Source organism: Lutjanus erythropterus, chromosome 7, assembly GCF_056507025.1.
Source record: "Lutjanus erythropterus isolate fLutEry1 chromosome 7, fLutEry1.hap2, whole genome shotgun sequence".
Classification (NCBI taxonomy): domain Eukaryota; kingdom Metazoa; phylum Chordata; class Actinopteri; order Lutjaniformes; family Lutjanidae; genus Lutjanus; species Lutjanus erythropterus.
In genome coordinates, this window is record NC_139323.1 from 30,331,754 (window position 1) to 30,353,758 (window position 22,005).

General features: G+C 40.5%; 1 protein-coding gene across 1 annotated transcript in view; it reads left to right on the forward strand.

The window, feature by feature from the left end:
* Positions 1 to 22,005, forward strand: part of dspb (desmoplakin b) — a 36,294-nt gene that overhangs the window by 4,856 nt on the left and 9,433 nt on the right. The window contains exons 3-23 of the mRNA XM_084723505.1: positions 2,409 to 2,530; positions 2,662 to 2,815; positions 5,242 to 5,367; positions 7,137 to 7,196; positions 7,281 to 7,448; positions 7,787 to 7,891; positions 8,006 to 8,101; positions 9,669 to 9,794; positions 10,271 to 10,423; positions 10,751 to 10,905; positions 11,035 to 11,161; positions 11,839 to 12,025; positions 12,139 to 12,608; positions 12,704 to 12,882; positions 13,968 to 14,106; positions 14,458 to 14,651; positions 15,329 to 15,491; positions 15,589 to 15,672; positions 15,753 to 15,860; positions 16,017 to 16,115; positions 17,977 to 20,712. Coding sequence (XP_084579631.1) covers positions 2,409 to 2,530; positions 2,662 to 2,815; positions 5,242 to 5,367; positions 7,137 to 7,196; positions 7,281 to 7,448; positions 7,787 to 7,891; positions 8,006 to 8,101; positions 9,669 to 9,794; positions 10,271 to 10,423; positions 10,751 to 10,905; positions 11,035 to 11,161; positions 11,839 to 12,025; positions 12,139 to 12,608; positions 12,704 to 12,882; positions 13,968 to 14,106; positions 14,458 to 14,651; positions 15,329 to 15,491; positions 15,589 to 15,672; positions 15,753 to 15,860; positions 16,017 to 16,115; positions 17,977 to 20,712 — 5,751 coding nt within the window. The remainder of the gene's footprint in view (positions 1 to 2,408; positions 2,531 to 2,661; positions 2,816 to 5,241; positions 5,368 to 7,136; positions 7,197 to 7,280; positions 7,449 to 7,786; positions 7,892 to 8,005; positions 8,102 to 9,668; positions 9,795 to 10,270; positions 10,424 to 10,750; positions 10,906 to 11,034; positions 11,162 to 11,838; positions 12,026 to 12,138; positions 12,609 to 12,703; positions 12,883 to 13,967; positions 14,107 to 14,457; positions 14,652 to 15,328; positions 15,492 to 15,588; positions 15,673 to 15,752; positions 15,861 to 16,016; positions 16,116 to 17,976; positions 20,713 to 22,005) is intronic.

Sequence of the window (22,005 nt, forward strand, 5' to 3'; positions counted from 1 at the left end):
TAAATTAAGTAAAAGCTGTTTGCAAAAAGATGCAGAAAGAATTACAGTAATGTTGTTTGGCTGTAAATTGTGTAACTGGATGAGTAAGCCGTGTGTGTGTGTGTGTGTGTGTGTGTGTGTGTGTGTGTGTGTGTGTGTGTGTGAGAGAGAGAGAGAGAGAGAACATTTGATAGGAACCATGCAGCTGAGAATGAAAGTATTTTGTTTATTTCTCTGTTGGATCTCTTTTTTTGGAGCCAAACACCCCTGAGTGACATTTCAGCTGTCAGTGAATCCACCGATACTTTTACAGTGTCAGATGCACTGTAAAAAAATGTTGAGGGAACTCGCAATTCCAATTCAACTGGCTCCCCAAATGTTTAAATTAAGTATTAAGTTAAAATGAAACTGAAATCATTTTACTTTAAGTTTTTACTTTTCATGGGGAAGAGTTGGGAAACTTTTATTTATTTGTCTCAAAACTTAAGAGTTTGGGTTTGATTCAGATCTCAAAAAATTAGTGAAGACAGTTGGTCTGAAATTATAAGTTTTGTCAACTTATTTTTACAGTGTGAGCTCTGCAAATATTCCAGTTACATCACAGAGTGTTGAGAAACTTATTGTGAATTATTTGTTTTGCTGCAAAGTTCACCAGAAGGGTAAAACAGATTTTTAAAAATTACTTAATCGCCCCTGTAATTACCATTACAAGTTATCAAGTTTGTCACTTATTTCATTCATCTTGCCACATTTATGCAGTTTTTGTTTTTATGAACAGAGTGAGGGGAATTAAAAAAATGAGAGAGAAAAAGACAAGAGAAAAAAGTGGAGCAAATCCTTCGGTACTTTCTCAAGTATAATTTATTTATTTAAGTTTTGCCATTTGACTCCATCTGTTTCTTTGACCCATTTACTCCAGTTTCTTATGAACTCATCCTCTCTGTTTCTCGACCTCTAAGTGGTTCTTTAAATTTCTTTTATGTCTTCAAATGTTAATTTCCAGGCATTAATAAATGGTGACTTAATATTCATCCAGTTCTGTGTAATTTGTTTTACTGCAGCCCCTCCCCTCTCTATTTCTGCTGGAATGATTCCTAATATAATACTGGGTGGCTGTAGCAGTTTCTTTAAATTAAAAATATTTATGGTTTTCTTCTGAACAGAATTCTGAACAAAACCTGAACAAAACCTGAACCCAAACACAGGGAAAACGTACAAATGCCATCTGATAAACTGTATTTTAATATGATTTTTGGTGTTGCAAAAACCTTCATGTTAATTTTCCAAGCAAATATTTTCCAATATTTTGATTGTTCAAAACCCATTGATGCATGTTTGATAGTGAAATGGATTGTCGTTGGTCTGTGGTCTGTACGGATCACCCTCCACTCACTGTCACTGTTAGTTTTTAAAATAATAATTCTCTGAATCTCAGTGTAGAGTTGCGGTGGAAAACACAAGACAGATGCACGCTGTGTTTGACTCTGCAGCACATCTCTGTGGGGGGCAGCAGACTCGAAGAAAGGACAGACTGATTTAAAAACCACCACATCTTCTCTGTTGAGCAAAATCCCGAAATGACTTTTCAGATTTGTAACTGGACAACTGCGCCTGTTGTTCATAGAAATAGATCATAAGCTTGTGATATTTATTGTAACTTCGGTGATATCTGCTGTCTAAATATCTACACATAGACCTCAGTGTTGATCAGTTATTACTCGTGACCTCTAACCAATCAGAATGCCTCATAAACTTATTAGTAAGAAAGTTTTTTTTATGTGTAGCTAATAATTATGTTCTTCTAGATGCTTAAACGGCATCAGAATGTTTAATTCAGGTGTCTCAGCCTATCTGGTGCAGAGGAGAAGTTACTAGTTGTTCTTTCTTAGATAAATAAGGATTGAATAAGAGGTAGAACAAAGGATGTGGAGGGCCTCATGCCTGTGTTTGCCTCAGGCCAGTGAACTATCACAAAAAACAGGCAGAATAATATATTAATTTCACCAGAAGAGAGACTTTGTGTTCTCTGTTATTAGGTGCAAAAGAATATCAACATTGACAAAATGGGATATTGGATATCGGCCTTGATTTCAAGCTCTTTCTCAAGCAGTTATTCTCTGGGATTTGATGTTTTGGGCGTAAACCAAAAGTACTTGGCTCAGGGTCACATCCAAAACAGCAACAAAGTTTTTGTGCAACATAAAGTTGCTATGACATGGTCATAGAGCCAAAAAAACAAAAGCTATGAAGGAGGAGAACGCTGTCAGCTGTCTCAGTCAATTGATAAGATAAAAGTGAACAACACTGTGCAGGATTTTTAGTTTTTTCTTCTTTTACAAACAAAAAAAAATCCTCACAGAAAAACTAGGACAATACTTTTGCACGTCTCTTTTTGCATGTTTTCTGAATGTTTTGTTTCTGCCTTGCAGGGCGGCGCCTCGGGTGATGTGGAGCGCTACATGGCGATGGCTAAAGAGACCATTGAGCACCTGAAAGGCTGCGCGATGGACCTGAGACAAATGGGACAACCCAACGACAACGTAGTCAGGACGTGAGGAAGACTTCCTTTACTTCTCTCTTCCCGTCTTCCTCTTCTGATTTCCCTATTTTTTTTTAATCCTATCGGTAACTAAAATAATCTGAATATATAATGTTCCTTTCTCTGTCCTCCCTGACCTGTAGTCTGGAGATATGTAAAGACCAGCTGAAGGGCGTCCACATGGCCATCTCAGGCACCATGACCAGGAGGAGGAGCACCAGAGGGAGCTCTGGAGGAGGCTGGGAGGAGCCTGGAAGGAGCTTCCAAGACGCTCTGGGCTGGATTGCACAGCAGAAGGTGTGTAAACACAGACACGCACACAAGTTAAACATCACTAACCTCACAAAGTTGGAAGTAGAAGAGCACACACCCATAGACTTCCCTCGTGTAGCAGGTTCAGAGTGACATCCTGATTTTTATTCTCGAAGCTTCAAAGCTTTATTCATGAAGTTGGCATTCAAATTCTAAGTCAACATTTGAATCCTCAGCAGCTTTTATTCCTGCATGCCTGTTAATTCTGTTTAAACCTGATATTTCTGCAGGCTTCACTAATATTATGAGTAAACAGAACAAAGCTGGTGTTTTCAGTGATTGCAAGTAGCATCATGTGAGGAGAAGCCATATCACGTTCCTTCAACACTACAGATTTAATTGCACTTTTTAAGGTGTGTCATCCCCATCATTATAAAAAAATTGAGAACAAAGAAAAACACCATAAAAAAACTGTCAGCTGCACCAAGGGCCCCATAAAACACTTCATAATCATATGGTTAAGATTTTTTTTTTACTTTTTGCTTGTTAATTATGTCCTTGTAAGAATCCACAGGCTAAAATGGCATCAGAATGCTTAATTCAAGTTTCTGAGTGAGGAGAAGAAGTTACACATAGTTCTTTCTTTGATGAATAAAGATCAAAAAATAAGATTTAATCAGATTCCAGTGGTGGCCGTGTAGGATTGTTTCCTACTCCTGTGATCAAAACACTCTAAACTCTGCTCCGACTCCAGAGCGCTTTAAAGTTCAAAGGTCAGAATTTATTGAAAAAAGATTACATGTTTTTATCTCATGAAATTTTCTGCTTCAGTCCATATTTGTCTGCAATTATCCTTTCAACATTTTCACAGCAGTCAAAACACTCTTTGCTCTCCTGCTTGCCGCACGCAAAAGGCAGGCACGCACCTGAATTAACACGGGGGTCTAAGACAGTTCATTTAATAAGAAAACAGTCACATATTTCATCTTATGTGATTCTTATGAATCGTTTTATCCAAATTTAGGGTTTTGTTGTGGGGATGTCTGCCTGTCCCTCCATATAATGGGACTAAATGGTACCCAGCTTCTAGACTGAAAGTAATTGTGGTAGATTCTACTGCAGAAACAAAGTAATTCCTACATGAAACTGCTCACAACAAGGTCTGTGGATTATCTTTGTTAACTGGACCATGTTTTTTGGAGAGAGACACTTTTTTTTTTTTCTTTTTTTTTTTGTTATCTCCAAAACTATGCAACTAAAACCAAATAAATGTAGATGGATAAACAGCACTACAGGCTGGAGGAAAAAATATGTGCTTTTGATTCTGGGGTGAATTGTCCCATTAAGCGCTAGTGTCATAAAACATTTACAAGTACAAGTGCAAGAATTTAATATATGATTTATTACAAATGTTTCATCTAAACAAGGTGACAGTGTTGATCCTGTCAGTGCAGAATGAGGAGGGTGTGACTTAATATGTCATAGAATAAAACCCGGAAAACAAACAAAGATTTTTCTTTCTTTGTTTTGGAAAATAAATTCTAAATTAAAGGACTTAAAACGATCTTGATCGCGATTAGACATGGATATCTTAACAATATCGTGGGGTTTTGGCGGCCTGTTTTCCTGGTGAGACTTTGAACCAGCCTCCAGAATGTCTCTCAACGTTTGTAGATTTTCTGATATTTCTGATCGATGACATTGGTTTCCCATTGGTGTTCTGAAATGTGCAAACTGCAAATGAAAATCACAAAGATGTCACAAAGAGGGCAATATGAATATTTTTACACCCACTTTTCCAGCCTAAAATGGGTCATTCACATTCAAAAGGTAGATCTTGTGTCTCTTTAAGAAAAAGGAGTAAACAGAGCCAGTGAACTGACTGACAGATCTCATTAAACCAGAACAGTCTTGACATGACTGCATTCCTCCACTCTGTGCTGTCAGACAGAGACGCTGGACTGAAGTGGCAATGTTTGCAGCAGCCGCGTCATAAAAAACAATTAGTTTTATGCAGATTGAAAAGATTAAAGAACACACGCAAAGACACACACACACACACAGACAAATGTTCTTGGGAGGTACTGCAGGGGAAGAGAAATGAAAAGAAGGTTTTGTTTTGTCTGTAATTCTCAGGCCAATTTTCTTCAGGTGGATTCCTGAGATATTTTCAGTAAAGAGGCTCATAAATTTACAAAACAGATCCTGATCCAGCTTCTCTGCCACCACCTGCTGGTAACACTGAGTGCACATCAGGCAAATGTTTGAAGGAACGCTGAAAACTACAGATCTGAATTGAAAATATGTGGCTGTCTGTCTTTTGTTTTAAGCTGCACTATAATTGTTCAGTCTGTTTTTCTGGGTACAGAAGTGTAAAGGTTTTTGGCAAACATACACTGTGCAGTGCGGTGCCCTGAGTGCTGTGTGCTGATTAATAAAACACGTGTTTCTGTGTGTGTTTGGTGTCTCAGCGTCTGATTGAAACGGCTCCCTGGGGAGACGATTCTGCGGCCATCGAGCAGCAGCTCATCAGCCACCAGAAGTTTCACTCCTCCATCCAGAGGTGCCCCGAGATGGACCGAGCCAGAGACGACCTGGTGGGTTCACGCATCTCTCCTGGACGCTGCGGGCTGACATGCATTGTGTCATTATAGCTGTGATGGAAAAAAAAAAAAGCCCAATCAATCAGAACCTCCAATTATTGTTATATTTTGACTGAAGTAGCTGTTCTGTTAGACCGCCAGAAAGAATACAGTACAGTGCCTCTAAAGAATGCAGTGTAAAATGTTAATAGTTTGTAAATCTGCACCTGGATCTGTTTCTGCATCAGAATACACAAAGACAGATGAGGGACGGGAAGCATGAGCCAGCAAGTGCAGCAGTTTATGAAACGTAAAGGAAGAAAATGTGGATCTGGATCAAAATCACTCACTTTCCTCCTGAGGGACATAAAATAAACTTAACACCAACTAACATAAATAAAACATTACCTCTTTCTTGGCAGAGTTAATAATTAGATACTGTAGATCATTCCAGTTTAGCACAACCTGCTGTGAGAAGAGACTTGAGTTTCAGCCAAATTTCATTTCATACAAAAAAGTTGGGTTTTTTTGTCTTTATTTTGATCAAAATTTTTACCTTGATGCATTTGAGAAAACGCTTAACTTTAGTCTCATACTATGTGTTAGAAAAATCTACATATACCAATAACACATAGAATTGATAATGAAGGTATTTATCAGATATTTCATAATGGTATATAACTTAAAGGAAAAGTTGTCCACCCCTTAATTCAACATAGGGAGGTAAATTAAAGTGTTTTTTTTATTTAGGACATGGACATATTGAGAGATGTCTGCTATAGCTAACAGTTTAGATTGGGGTAAATGTTGTGTTTTTAGGGATAAATTAGAGATGAACTATGATGCTGTATCAGGGCCATTGAAGAAAAAAAAATTTTTTTTTTTAAATGTGAAGCTGGGGAAAAACTCTGAATGTCTGAGATTATAGTTGTACATTTATATTAAAAAAAACTTGTACATTCTCTGAGATTAGAGAGACAAAGTTATGAGAGAAAACTCACAAATTCATAAAAATATGACAATGTTGTGATTCTCGGATAAAATCAAGAATATTTGCTTATTGTCACATCTAATTGCAATATCTAATCTGAACAGGTCATCCAGTGTAGCCATATTTCATGGAAAGCTGCAAAATTAAGTTTGAGGTTCCTTTTTTTTTCCTTGTAAATTTGTGACTTTAATCTTAGAGAACTTCTGATGTTTTTCTTACAAATTTATGACCTCATAATCTCAGAGAGTGTTCAGGTTTTCTTGCTCTAAATTTCTTTTTTAGAATCAGATATTGTCTGAGATTATAAAGTCATAAAGTTGCAAGAAGGAAGTCAGAAATTCTATGAGATTAAATTAAACGTTTTACGAGAGAATAAAAGACCAAAAAATGTGGGGGGTTTTCGTGAAGGAAACACTTTTTTCTCATAAATTTACAACTTTTAGTGTTTTTTCTCAAAGTGCCTGGCCGCCTTCTTGTAGGGAGGTGTTTCAGGCACGTCCAGTCAGGAGGAAGCCGCAGGGCAGACCGAGGACTAGGTGGAGGGATTATATCTCCACCCTGACCTCGGAACACCTCGGGATCCTCCAGTCACAGCTGGTTAATGTAGCCGGGGAAAGGGATGTCTGGGGTCCTCTGCTGGACCTGCTACGTCCACGATCCGACGTTTTTTTTTGTTTTTTTTTTACCTACACTGGCCCTTATATGTCGCTGCAATTAACTGATTGAATTTAGGGGATTTTTGTTTCATGATGCTTCATGTTTTCAGAGTCTCGTCTTGATTCTCTTTCCACAGATTAAGAAAGGTGACAAAGGAAATCTTCATGCTCTGGACCAAGAATGGGACAGTTTGCAGGTAAAAGAAAGATAAACACTGTATTTATACTGTACTGTAACTGTCGGTGATGCATTTAGACTCACTTTCTTCTCTCCTTGCCAGCAAATGTCGTTTGGTCGGACACAGCAGCTGCAAGAACTGCAGCAGATCATTCAGGAAATGTCCAAAGAGATCATGTGGGTGAACAGCAGAGAGGAGGAGGAGCTGGTGTTTGACTGGGGAGACAAGAACATCGACCAGTACATCCCACGGAAGCAGGAGAGCTACTCTGTGAGTGAAACACACACGACTGAAAGTTCAAAGGTTCAGTGAGAACCAGGGGTTCATTTTGACACCTTGATGCCACAAAAATCCATGTTTAATTTCCATTTTTAAGAGCTTCATTCTCAGCGATTAACATTCTTGGCAGCCCTGCGGGTCCAAATTACGCTTAATGTCTTTTTATGAAGTTAATCTGCATCTCATAAGGGAGCAATCATCTGTGATACATTAGATTTTGGCAGCTGCAGTCGCTCATCCACTTAGAGCGAAGCCGCAGAGTGTTCCTCCAGCTGCATCCTGATGTTTTTCTGTCCCCTGTGATTACTGAGCTTCTTTTTATGTAACAGAAACTGATGAGTGCCCTGGAGGACAAAGAGAAGGACCTGAATAAACTGAAAACCAAAGTGGATAATCTCCTGAAGAACAACCACCCGGCTGCAGACAAGATCGAGGTGCGGACCGATCCATTCATCATCCAGAAAGCTCAGATGAATACACAGTGTTTATATGCATTCATAAGTGTGGGAGCCTTATCTTTGATTTTTCTGTGTTGGTGCATTTTTCAGGCTTACAAGGACACTCTGCAGACTCAGTGGAGTTGGCTCCTTCAAATTACCAAGTGCATTGATGTTCATCTGAAGGAGAACGCAGCTTACAGCCAGGTAAAATGACAAAACACATCTGATGAATGACCTGATGATTAGCTAATAAATATTTTTAGATTAACAATTGATGAACTGGCCGATATTTCACGGCATTCTGCAATAAAAATATTATTGATGATATGACAAAATACTGAAAAATTTTGGTTTAGAACTTTTTGCAGGATTTTTTTCTTTCCTCATACCCAACCAGGTGCTTCTACTCTAGGTGGTAGAATTAATTTGTTGTATTGCCATTATCATGATATGATTTTTTAATATCATGAACAATATGATTTGGTACACTCCTAGCTTTACTTGTAGTGCCAACCCATTAGAGAATTATCAAAGGAGCTTTTTAGCATCTTTCACCTCAGTGTTTTGGTTTCATGACCTGCAACTGTTCATTCTCACTGCTCTCATCATCTCATCATCATTTCCAGCTGCAGAGGGCAGCTGTTTTCAGCAGACAAGCTCTGATAAATTCTGTACACTTCCCACTTGGCACCAAATGGCAGACTGACACAGTTAGTGTCAGTTAGCTGCCGATGTAAGTCCTGCCATTGGTCGGTTGCTCCAAAGTGGCATCGCAGTGTCTTCGTTTTCAAAGTTCCCGGGAAACAACAAAAACTTTCGAGCTGAAACCTACACACTAAAAATGGCAAATTAGCGCCTGGGATGCTAATGATATGAACGTAATCAAGCAAACAGCTGTAACCTGTGATCTACTCATTTTAATGTCAGAACTCGCCTCCTGACGTGTAAATGTTCCACCAGAACAAGTTCCCCCTTTACACTATTTTGCAGCAGCACCATCACTGCATCCTGGGTTTAGCTCCGCCCAGGATGTTTGTGATTGGTTTAAAGAAATGCAAACGAGGCAGGGCCTTTTTTTCCCCAATAGCAGAATGAAAAAAACATCTTAATTTGATACAGATTCCTGGAAAAAAAAATCACATCATAGTCATTTTAACATGTTTTTCAATCAAAATAAGAATAATGATGTAAAAATTATCATTCCCTCTAATATTGCTAATGTCACGGTTAGCCTCAAAATAAGCTGAGGCTGAAAGGCTAATGTTAAGCTAATGCTAACATTAGCGTTGTTCTTTTACCATGTCCACTTCCTGAGACTGCAACCCTGTCAGAAACTTTATAATCCAGCCTCGAACATATGTTGTGATTAATAAGTTGCTGTCATGTGCTAAGCTGAATCAGACAGATATTAACACCTCTTATCCTCCTGTGATCAATTAAATTGCCATATGGTGTGAACCGTAGCTTCACTCATTAAATATAAAGGCTGTGCTGTGTGATATATGTGAGTCTCTGCCTTTTCCCTGAAGGTTAATACTGAAAGGGCATCGATGTATTTCCAAAATTCTCATGTTTCATGCTGTCTGTTACAAATGCCATGACCTGGATGACTTAAACTTTTCACAAAGTTATTGAGTTATTGCTATGCCAAAGTGAAGTTTGACTTAGATAACACTGTTGGAAAGGCCATAACACCTAACTATCTACCTGTCTACCTAACTATCTGTTTTATATATCTCAGACTTACAGAATGTTATGTGTTTGTCAATAGTTCTTCAAGGAGGCCAATGAGACGTACAGCAACCTGCAGAAGGAACATGAGATGGTCCGTAAGAAGTTCACCTGTGACAAGAACACTTCAATGGAGGACCTGGTGGAGCTCCTCAAGGGACTGGAGGTAAGACAGCTTCTCATACTGTTACTGCTGACCCTACGCCCCTCCAGACAATCAGTGTGGTGTTTCAAATTCGAGGCTTGTCTGAACAAAAATTATCTACCCTACAGTGTGACCGTTATTGTGAGGGTTTTTACAGACATAATCTTTATGTCACCGACTGGATCAGAGTCTCCCCAGTTTTGAATCAACCAAACAATCAATTTTGATCAAAAATAACCCAAATTGCATTCACCGTTTTAATCTTTGAAGTTACCTGTGTTTGTCTTCTGCTCTAAAAATGGCAGATTTTGTGATACTTCATAACCAACTTAAACCCTGTTAAAACCTGCTTGCAGGTCTTGTTATTATGTCTGTTCAATGTTTTCTTCACTGTATGTTTGACTTTTTTCTGTTTGAAAAAGCTACAGAACTGCTACAACTTATTTTAATTGTTGATCTGCATCATTATTATTATTTCTTTTTTTAATTATCTTCAGAAAGAGAAGGAGAAGATTATGGAAAACAGGAGGCAGGTTCAACATCTAGTCAGCAGCTCCAAGAACATCGTGAGACTGAAACCCAGAAACCCTGAAGAGAAGAGCAGCAGCCCCGTCATCGTCAAAGCTCTGTGTGACTTCAAACAGGACCAGGTCAGTTTTGTCATCGTCACGAAACCATCTCACACGTACTGCATGTTCAAACCACTGACTCCGACATTGTTTTACACCAAAATTAATGCGTATTTATATATTTTTTTAAATGTGAAAACATGTCTGTGTTCAGCTCTCAGTACTTTTGTAGCTTCTAACTGAATCTCTGTGGTTTGAAGTTTAGTTTCTCTCCTGCGTCCCTGTTTATACTTTCAGGTTTCTGCTCCATCTTTTTTCTTTCTGCCTACAGTGACCCTAATACACCGTCATAAAGGTTTGTTTGTTTATTTATTTATGGATAAAAGTCTTCCTCTTTGGGCTCCACAGAAGGTGATCTGTAAGGGTAATGAGGCGATCCTTAAGGACAACAGTCAGCGCAGTAAGTGGGAAGTTACTGGCCCAGGAGGACTGGATATGACGGTGCCCTCAGTGTGTCTGATCGTTCCACCACCTAATCCACTCAGCATCAGTCTGGCCAGCAAGTAAGACGAAACAAATTTGAGTCCTGACACATGATGATGATTAAGGATCACATGAAATTAATATGCAGTTAAGTTACCACTTTGTTGTTGTGAGTAAAGCTCTAAATGTTGTCTCTGTGTTACCCAAAGGAACGAGCAGTACTACGAAGCCATCATGTCAATCTGGAATCAGCTGTACATCAACGTTAAGAGTCTCATCGCCTGGCAGTACTGTCTCCTGGACATCAGACATATCAACTCCCTCACCATCTCCATGGTAACCAACAAATCAGCTCTGTGAAATCAGTCTCTTGCCTTTAGATTCGGAGACACTGCACATCCCCAGTTGATCGCTTACATTAAGACAATTTTTTTGTATTACAAGCTTTATGAAATATTATCTTTTAATGTGAAAATGAAGCAGGATAAATATGCCCTGATTTGCATACATTTCCATGACAGAAATCTGTACATTGGATAAAGCCAAGTTCAAACTTCTTGTTCCATTTTGTTGACATATTAGAGTCAAGAAGAGAAAATCTTGTTTTATCCCTCCATAAATCAGAAAATACTGTCAACAGCTATAATGAAGGATTAATTGTTATATAAATCAAACTGTGAATATGAGCAAATTCCTCTGTGAAAACATTGAGAATATAGGTAGGAATGATGATATGTTTATATTTGACTGGTTTTATTGTTTATATGAAAGAGTGCACAAAAAATACGGTGCATCAGAAAAACCGACATCATCCAAGCAACTTCATAGGAATTTCTGGACCCAAACTAAAACATCACAATTTTTCCTCCACTCTGTTTTCGATACTGTACTGATAGTAAAAAGAGAAAATTAAACTATCCTATAGAATGGAAAGTTTCAAAGAGATGAGACTTACAGTGAAGGTTTTGGTTTCCGAGACCCAAGTGAAACATAATATTTGTGTGTGTGTTTAGTTGGCTAAGATGCGTCCTGAGGAATACCGTCAGCTGATCAAGAGCCTGGAGACTCACTTCGAGGAGTTCAAAGTCAGCTGTCAAGGCTCACAGATGTTTGCTGATGAGGACAAGAAGACCATTGAGAACCAGTTCACTGGAGCCCAGGCCCACTATGACCAGCTGGTGGTGCAGCTGCCAACTTACAGTCAGTATTATGAAAAATATACAGCATAGATATATACACAGTTTTTTTGTTGTTTGTTGTTTTACATGTTTCCCCCACTAATAATGAAAAATATATCATGTGTCTCCTCGCAGTTGCACAAGTAGAAGCACAGCAAGTAGCTGAACAGCAACAGGAGTTTATTATATTACAGCAAGTGCCCGAGCAGCACCATCAACAGGAGCTGATTTTAATACAGCAACAGCAAGCAGCCGAGCAGCAGCGCCAGCAGGAGCTGCTCTTAATTCAACAGCAACAACAAGCTGCCGCCGCCGCAGCTGCCGAAGCGGAGGCCAGGAGGCTGGAGGAAGAAAGACGGAAAGCGGAGCTGAAAAAACTTGCGGCGAAAAAGGAGGTGGTTAAGAAGGATGTAGTGAGGAAGAAGGTGGTGGTGTCCAACTATTCTGCTCCCTCTGCTGTCGTGTCAACCTCGCACAGCTTATCTGAGCTGCACGCGCTCAGACTGAGGCTGGAGGCCGCCGAGGGCACGCTGAGTCAGCATGTTCACATCTGCCTCGGAGACGACGGGATGCACAACTGTGGCCTCAAAATCGTTGAGCTGGAGGTAGACACAAAACATCATAAATACAAGGAAACTGATTTTTTTACCAAATACTTTCATTGCAGTAACTGTGTATCTGTGTGTATGTGTTCCTGCAGGCAGTTCAGCGTGACATCGACACAATGCGTACAGAGTATTTACGCTTGAGGGAGATTATTCTGAAGGAGCTGGATGGCATGAATGATTCAGATAAAGCTCAGTTCCTCCGCAGTGAGATTGGAATCATCAACCAAAGACTGGGCAGTCTGGAGAGCAGCTCATCAGCGTACCTACACAGGTGAGCTGTGGTGGAAACAGCACTGACAATCTCAAGTACAAGTACTGTTATATCACTGAAATATTATTTAACTGCAAGTTAAACTAGTGGTGTTAAAATATACTAAAGTAAAAGTATTCTTCTCAGAACTACTCAGAGTATTAGTTACTTTTTATCCGTAAATGTTAAATTCATTCTGAATCGCAGGCATTCTGTTTCTCCAAATCTTATTACTCCCAGTTCCTCCAAATCTGAGCCTGCTGCAATGTTTTTTCATCCGTTTTTTCAGCTTCTCAGATGTTGAATTTTTCTGGTTTCTTTAGTTCTCTTTGACAGTTAACTGAATGTCTTTGGGTTGTGGACAAAACAAGACCTTTAAAGGACATCACCTAGGCCTTTGAGAAACAGCGATCAGCGTTTTCACTGTTTTCTGACATTGTATGAACCAAACAGCTTGATTAACCGAGAAATTGATTGATCAATTAATTAGTAATGAAAATAATTGTTAGTTGCAGCCCAAGTGATATGAAGGTCATTGAAGGCAGATTATAATCTGAACAGATTCTAGTTTGTAGTGGAACTGGTGTCGTACAAGATGGTATCATCATCTTAAAAAAGCACAATACAATGTTGAGTTGGTGAAAAAATATTTTCTACATATTTTGTCCAACTCAAATAGCAGGGGACCTAGTGTCGATCCTTGTGGTTCACCTTTAACAAAAATCCCAGGGCCTTCGTTGACAGAAAAAGTTTTTCCAGAAAGATGTGTGATTTTTAGATTTTAGGCAGACAGCTTTGATTCTACTGTCAACACTTTTAATACAATGGAAAGGCACGAGTTGATTTCCATACTCTTCACCAGAAGTTGAATTTAATGTGTTAGTGATGCTGAAATAGCACTTAAAGATAGAAGACATAGACCAAAACTGTCCCTTTGTTTATTAAAATTATCTCACTTTTCTCGCACATTACTCAACCAACAAATGAAAAAGAAGCTATTCTGATTGATCGATCTCACACATCATGTACAAAATAAATCTATTCTGTCTCATTACTCTTTAATGACTCTGTCCACCTCTTCTTCTTTCTTTCTTCGTCTCTATCAGGCTGCGGGCTCTAAGGGACATGCTGGAGAGTGTGGCTCGAGCTGAGGACCTAGTGAAAGTTCATGAGGCGAGACTGACAGAGAAAGAGACCACCTCTCTGTCGCCCAGTGAAGTGGAAGATTATATTCTGACCCTGACGGTATTTCATGAGACATATTACATTCTCGTACACTAAAAAATCAATGCAGTTTTTTAGCAGGACGTTGGTATATGTGTTAAATTTCTAGCATGTAATATAAAAGTAAGTAAAAAAGAATCTCGTGATTCTGCAGTTTTCCTGCCATTTCTTCTGCACCAGTGAGCCTCATACCTGGCAAGCAATCTAGAGAGAATACCAGTGCATATTAGTGCATGGCCCAGTGGTCAACCATCAGTTTAAATTAGAAATACTGGTGTGAGAAAATCAGAGAGTCCCTCTGTGTTGCTTTAAAATGTGCAGATAACTGGTCAGAGATGTCACATTTAACTCCTGTGTGTTGTTGATGTGTAGAACATTAAAGCAGAGCTGGAGCAGAAGAAGGACATCCTGGCCTCCATGGAGGCCGAGCTGGTCAAGGCGAGCCACTGGAACAGCCAGGTGGGCGGGCCCTTCCACAGGTGTGACATGATGCTGTCAAAATACACCGAGGAGGTGAGCCTGCTGTCAGACCGCTGGAGACGAATCATTGGACAGATTGACACCAGGTATGTTTCACTGTCTCTTATATCGGATTTTGTATACCATGGAGCTATGTTCGACCTTTTTAAGTCCCGCCCCTTTTATCTCTGTGCTCCAGTGACATTTGAGCATGTATCTTAGTCATCTTTCTCTTTTCCTTTTTCATGCATTTAGATATGCTATGTGTGAGGCTTGACCGTGTTGAAAAACAAATTGTGAAGGTGATTAAAAGATATTGCCGAGGGCTCTGTATAAGCGCCATATATTCACATCATAAGTCGCAAGTAAATTTGATGAAACAAAGCCTTTATCCTGATGTCAAACTTGTGGTCTTCTTCTAAATTGTAAATACCTTTTTTACTGATTTTCTTTACTGCTGATTGGGTAAAACCGTTTTAAGGTGGCACCTTTGACCCTGGGAACTTATGATGGATGTTTTTCACTGTTTCTTTACATATTATAGATTCAACAATTGATTTATTTATTGAAATAATAATTAAAAGACCTCTTATGAAAATAATCACCCCTAGATGCAGTACAGTCCTTTTACACCAGCCCTCATCAGGTTGGAGCTGGAGCTTTACTCATTCTCCCAGACTTTGACTCTGTACCTCTCATTCAATTCAGTTATGTACTGACAAAGATGCAAAAGATGGATGAAGATGGTGCTTTATTTTGAATTATTTCTCCTTTTCTTGCTCAGACTCCAGGATCTGCATGTGTATCAGCCTCAGCTGCAGCACTACAAGGAAACCAGCTCCTCCCTCATCGGCTGGATCGATGCCACACGGAAAAAACAAGACGCCCTGCAGGCCACCAAGATAGAGAGCATCCAAGCACTGAAAGAGCATATCGACAACCAGAAGGTCTCCTGCTCAGACCTTCTATGTTATCAGATAATTTGCTGACAGCATTGAGGATTTTTGTGCATGTCTGACATCTTCACATTATTGTGTTATCAAGGCCCTGAACTCAGAAATCAAATCGAAGAGGGAGCATGTAGAGAGTGTGCTGAAGGACAACGAGGCCTGTGTGAATTCTATCAAGGTAAAGACGCCTACAGACTTCAAGCTCATGAAAAGAATTCACTGCATTTTAGGAATTTCATCAAAGTGTCCCTCTTACAGGACTATGAAATGGACCTTGCCTCTTACATGTCTGGTTTGGAGACTTTGCTCAACATCCCCATCAAGAGGACAATGCTGAAGTCTCCATCGATGGATCTTAATCTGGAAGTAATGAATCCAAATTGGAAATGTTGCGTCTCATGAAAACACTGAAGCAACTTTAGACATTTGGCGATCCACATGTCCCCAAATTTCTCTGCATCAGTGAAGTTAAGTGACGTTTAATCTAAAATAACCCTTGAATTTGCTTTGTCTTTGTCTCAGGCGACACAAATACAAACCCGCTACATGGAGCTGCTCACCCTGTCTGGTGACTACTACAAATTCCTGGGACAGCTGTACAAAAACATGGAGGAGCTCAAGGTACTGATACTGTATTTTCTCTTTGAATATTTTTGCTTGCTTGCTTTTATCATCATCCTGCCCAGGAAATATGGAAGAACTAGAAATTTGGCTGAATTTTTCACAGTTACATGATAGTGATATCAATAATCATTTAATTGTCCCGGACACTGAGGTTAATTTGGTTACATTACAATAAGTTGCGTCATAATAACACCCTTTACCATTAGACATGCAAAACATAATATTCATCATGACAATGACACTATTCTTTGGAGTATAGAGGCTAAACTATAGTACAGAATTGAGTATTTAGAGTATATAGTTTAGGGCAGTCATTCCCAAACACTGGGTCGGGACCCACAAGTGGGTCACAGGAGATTTTATTTTGGTTGCCAAGTAAATAAAAAGACTGTGGAAGAAATTTTTCTAGTAATTTAATTATATTCTTATAATTCAGGAGTCTAAAATGTTCTATATCGTCTTCCTGATGAGAGGAAATGAAACCAATGACATGTCCTGTTAACCCAGACAAAATGCATTAATGCATAATTTATTGCCTGTCCATTATATTCACAATCGATCAATCAGTTGTCAGTGACAAATGGTGAAAAATATCGATCTGGCTACTAATTTTTCCACTCTCCGATTTGTTGTTTGGTCCATAAAATGTCAGAAAATAATGAAAATCGATTAATTAATCCTGTCACAATCTTGTCAGTCGCACGAACATACACTGTTTCCACATGTTTGGACCTATTTTTCAACTAGTGAACAATCTGGCAATAGTTTTTCAACTAATCAATTAGTTGTTTGTTTGCAGCTCAAGACAAGATAGTGTAAGGTGTTTTAGGCACATATTAAGTCTTACCAAGATTTATTAATAAGGTCTCTTGTGAACTGGGTTGTGATGGTTTGTCATTCTTCGAAAGTCAGTCCCCAGGAAAAAAGTTTTGGAAACACTGTTTTAGAGAATATAAAACAAAACAGAGAAGGGTGGGACTGAGAGAAAAAGACGCAATTACAAATCTGTCTGCTACTTCAGAACCATGGACAGCTCCATGGATTTATCAATACACAGCACACTTGGTCGGAGTTGAGGTCGGGGGCATAGATTCTAATTTGCTCAAACCGTAATCCGATAAAGGATCAATTAGTCAGGCAGGTTAGACTAACAAATTGAACTTAACAACCTCTCTGCCCCTCAACCCCTCACTCTCTCTGCTACTTAAGGATGGAAGGTAAACAAGAAGGATGCAATTTGGTCATTTTGTGGAATGTCATCCACCCTCAAATTGCCTACTGCTCCTAGTGATGAATCCACAGACAATTTTTACCTGATTCAGAAGTTCTCCTCCTCTCTAGAGCACGCTAAAGCATTTGTCAGTGTTATGGTTGTACTCACATCATCCCTAAAAGCTCAGATAAACCTACTGTACACTACCTACTTAGCTGGTGAACACTGTGGATGATTTGGAGGTTAAGAGCCAGATATTATTGCTTAGAAGTTGGTGGAGACCAAAATAGGGCCAGAAGGAGAGGACATATTGGACTAGACTCCAGCTGTTTGTAGCGTTGCTCCATGTTTGGTTGATGTGTAATTAGGTAGATGTTTGATAACCCCATGTCAACAGTGTTGTGTTCACTGTTTGTTGTGGTGCTCCCTAGTGGCCAAACATCAATAATGTAGGTTTAAAGAAATCATTTGGATGTTGGGTGATTCCATGAATCTGTTAAACCTAAAAAACGTAAAGTTAAATTTAATCATTCAAGTACACTGTGGTGAAGTGTTGTGTATTCAGTACATAAGTAAATTGAAATATACTTTATTAAAGTTTTTAAAACTGTCTCTACATTCATCTTTGCTATGTCTTGCTTTCAGATGAGTAACACCAGGATTGACCTGTTAGAGGAAGAACTTCGTCTGCTGAGGGAGGGCATCCAAGACCGTGACTCCAAGAACAAATCTCTAGAAGACAGAGTTGCTCGCTACCAGCTGGAGTTATCCCAGTCGCAGGACCAGCTGCTGTCGATGGAGGAGGTGAAGCAAAGCGCTGCATTGCAGTGCAGTGCCACCAAGGACAGCCTAGACAGCACTCAGAGCCAGCTGGCAGAACTCAACGATGAGGTGACACGTCTCAACTACTTGCTTGAGGAAGAAAAGAGAAAGAGGAGGCTGGCAGAGGAGCGCTACACTCAGCAGCAGGAGGAGTACGACTTGGTGCTGAGGAAGAGGCAGAAGGAGCTGGAGACGGTCAGCTGGTCCAAGGTGGATGTGGAGAAGAGTGTGGCAAGTAAGGACCATGAGATTGAACAGCTGCGGCGGCAGCTGGCTGATGAATCAGCAAGGATCAAGGAGCTACAGAAGGAGATGTCAAAGGTAAGAAGCCAATGCAGTACGGAGATCAGTAACTTAAAGTTGAGCTACGAATCTCAGATCCACGCCAGTCGCTCAGACATCCAGAGGCTGGCAGCCCAGAGGGAGGATGATACAGCTGAGCTCCAGCTGCAGTACGACAGGATGATGGCAGAGAGGAGGAATCTGGAGGACGAGCTCAGGAGACTCAGGATGTCTATCACTGAGGTTGAGGAACAAAAGCAGAGGGTAGAGGAAGAAGCTCACAGTCAGCGTGCTGTCATCACAGAGGAAGGTCGCAGGAGGAGAGAACTGGAAAGTCAGGTGGAGGCGCTGATGAGGCAGAGAGATGAAGACAGCAGACATTATTCAGAGGAGCTGGCTGAAGTCATGAAGAGCCTGGACGAGAAGAGGGAGGAGCTGGCCTACATCACACACAGTCTAGAGGAGGAGACCCGCAGGAGGAGAACTACAGAGGAGGGGCAGGGTGTACTTGAACAGACTTTGGCCCAGATGCAGGTGAAGGTAACCAATTCATCCATTGCTGCTAACCAGCTGGGGGAGTGCAAGGAGGAGCTTCAGAAGACGTGTTTGGAGCTGGAGAGAGCGAGCAGAGAAAGCAGCAGATTAGAACAGAACATGAGCAGGTTACAAGGACGCATGAAGGACCTTCAGGCTGTGAGAGATGGGCTGGAGAGCCAAGTGGAGAATCTAAGGAAGGCTAACCAAGAGGAAGTGGCCAGAAGGAGGCAGGCGGAAACAGAGCTGGAAAAGACCACCATAGCCATGACAGAGTACAGCAGCACCATTACCTCGCTACGCCAGAGCCAAGACCAAGCCAGCATGTTGGAAAAGAGAGGTGAAGAAGAGCGTCTTAGGTTGCAGGGGGAGCTGGAGAGAAGTTTGAGAAAAAACAAGAGCTCTGCAGAGAGTATGACACAGCTGAATGCAGAGCTGAAGGCTGTGCAGCAACAACTCCTCCAGGAGCAGGCCAGAGTCCAAGAGGCAAACCTCAGAAATGAAAGTCTTTACAGAACTACAGAGGAGCGAAGTAAGGCACTGAATGAGAACACTTCTGAGATTAAAAGTCTGAAGGAGATGATAGAAACCCAGACTAAAGAGAGGCTGAGGCTGGAGGAGAAACTACACGCAGCACAAAGAGTTGAAGAAGAGCGTCTTAGGTTGCAGGAGGAGCTGGAGAGAAGCTTGAGACAAAACAAGAGCTCTACAGAGAACATGACACAGCTGAGTGCAGAGCTGAGGGCTGTGCAGCAACAACTCCTCCAGGAGCAGGCCAGAGTCAAAGAGGCAAACCTCAGGAATGAAAGTCTTCACAGAACTACAGAGGAGCGGAGTAAGACACTGAATGAGAACACTGCTGAGCTTCAAAGGCTGAAGGAGATGATAGAAACACAGACCAAAGAGAGGCTGAGGCTGGAGACAGAACTACAGGCAGCACAAAGAGTTGAAGAAGAGCGTCTTAGATTGCAGGAGGAGCTGGAGAGAAGCTTGAGACAAAACAAGAGCACTGTAGAGGGCATGACACAGCTGAGTGCAGAGCTGAAGGCTGTGCAGCAACAACTCCTCCAGGAACAGGCCAGAGTCAAAGAGGCAAACCTCAGGAATGAAAATCTTTGCAAAACTACAGAGGAGCGGAGTAAGGCACTGAATGAGAACACTGCTGAGCTTCAGAGGCTGAAGGAGATGACAGAAACACAGACCAAAGAGAGGCTGAGGCTGGAGACTGAATTACAGGCAGCACAAAGAGTTGAAGAAGAGCGTCTAAGGTTGCAGGAGGAGCTGGAGAGAAGTTTGAGACAAAACAAGAGCTCTGTAGAGGGCATGACACAGCTGAGTGCAGAGCTGAAGGCCCTGAAGCAACAACTCCTCCAGGAGCAGGCCAGAGTCAAAGAGGCAAACCTCAGGAATGAAGGTCTTTACAAAACTATAGAGGAGCGGAGTAAGGCACTGAATGAGAACACTGCTGAGCTTCAGAGGCTGAAGGAGATGACAGAAATCCAGACTAAAGAGAGGCTGAGGCTGGAGGAGGAACTACGGGCAACAAGACATGATAAAGAGGAACTCTTGCGATCTAAACAGGAATGTGATGATGAGCTCTCCTCCCAGATTTCTGCCCTGGAGCTGCAGCTGAAAGCCAGTGAGCGCAGCAATATAGATTACCGCAACCTGGTCTCAGAGCTCTCCTCGGAGAGGGAGAAACTCAAGCTGGAGACTGAGAAAATACAAAACCAGGCCACCGAGGTACATGGAAGTTTGGCACTTAGTCCTGGACCTCTCTCATCTTTCCAAATCAGAGTCTTAGTTTGGATCAATCAAGTAGCTATCGCTGTCTGTAGGCAAACATTTGCTTGCATGCTGGAACCTTTAGATTTCCTGTAGATGCCTCCCACTTGGTAACTCTGATTTGAACACATACATCTGTATGTGTTTAAATAAACTTGCATGTAAAAGACTTGCATGCAAACACAATTTGTGCCTCTCTGCCTGCTGACCTCTACTGTCTCCCTGCCCGCGCTGTGCAAACGTGCAGACTGCATGCTTTTTTGCCTTTACTTCTTTTGCCCACAATGATCAGCACTGTCAGTGACATCATCATCACTCTGGTCTAGAATTTAATTATTGTTTGTCATATTATTGTTGTAAGTGATCTTTAAGATACATTTTGCAAACTTGTAAAAACAGCACTGAGATACACTTACAATACCCAACATTTCCCAAAGTAGTTGAGGCACCTCTTTTTGCTGTTATAGATCAGTCAATCAGGATTGGCAACACTGGCGTTATTTGTGCTGTTTTGCAAATTTACAAAATGTAGAATGTAAAGTAGTACTAACTACTTCTGTCTGAATAAAGTAATAGTTAAAATTGTTGGTCTTCTCATTTTGTAGCTGCTGTTAGCATGTAGTGTAAATATAGTTTGTCTGCAGGATTGGGAGGGTTGATTTACCACAGTATACTTTTCCACTGGATAACATATATACATAATTTCACTGCTAAAATTCCATTACCTATATACCTTAACCTCCCAGTCCTGTATGGCATTGCCTTGTTTACATGTTTACTTACAGTAAATAGCAGTTTGCATAGTACATTGCATTGTACATTGCAAAATATATTTTGGAGAAATGCACACAGACTTGGTAATCATGTGCTTTGACTACAATTACAATCAACAACATTAACTTTTGGTTTATTCAATTATTATAACCTTATTATACCCAGTAACACATTGCCATCTTGTGGTTTAGTCTGCTTTGTCACATTTTAAATTGATATAAACACAGGACAAAAAGAGAGTACTTGCAGCAAGAGCATAATCATTTGATTTGCAACATCACCTCTGTTGCTCTTAATTAAGCCGTGAACCAAAAATGTTGGACCACTTTTCAGGATCATTGACTGGAAACAAATAATAGAGCAAGTCTGTGTGCTTTCCTCCTGATAGTATTGTTTAATGCACTTGATTCTGATTGTAGCATGATCATTTCTGATCTAAATTTTATTTTGATCTAAACCTGTTCTATCCCAGTGTCA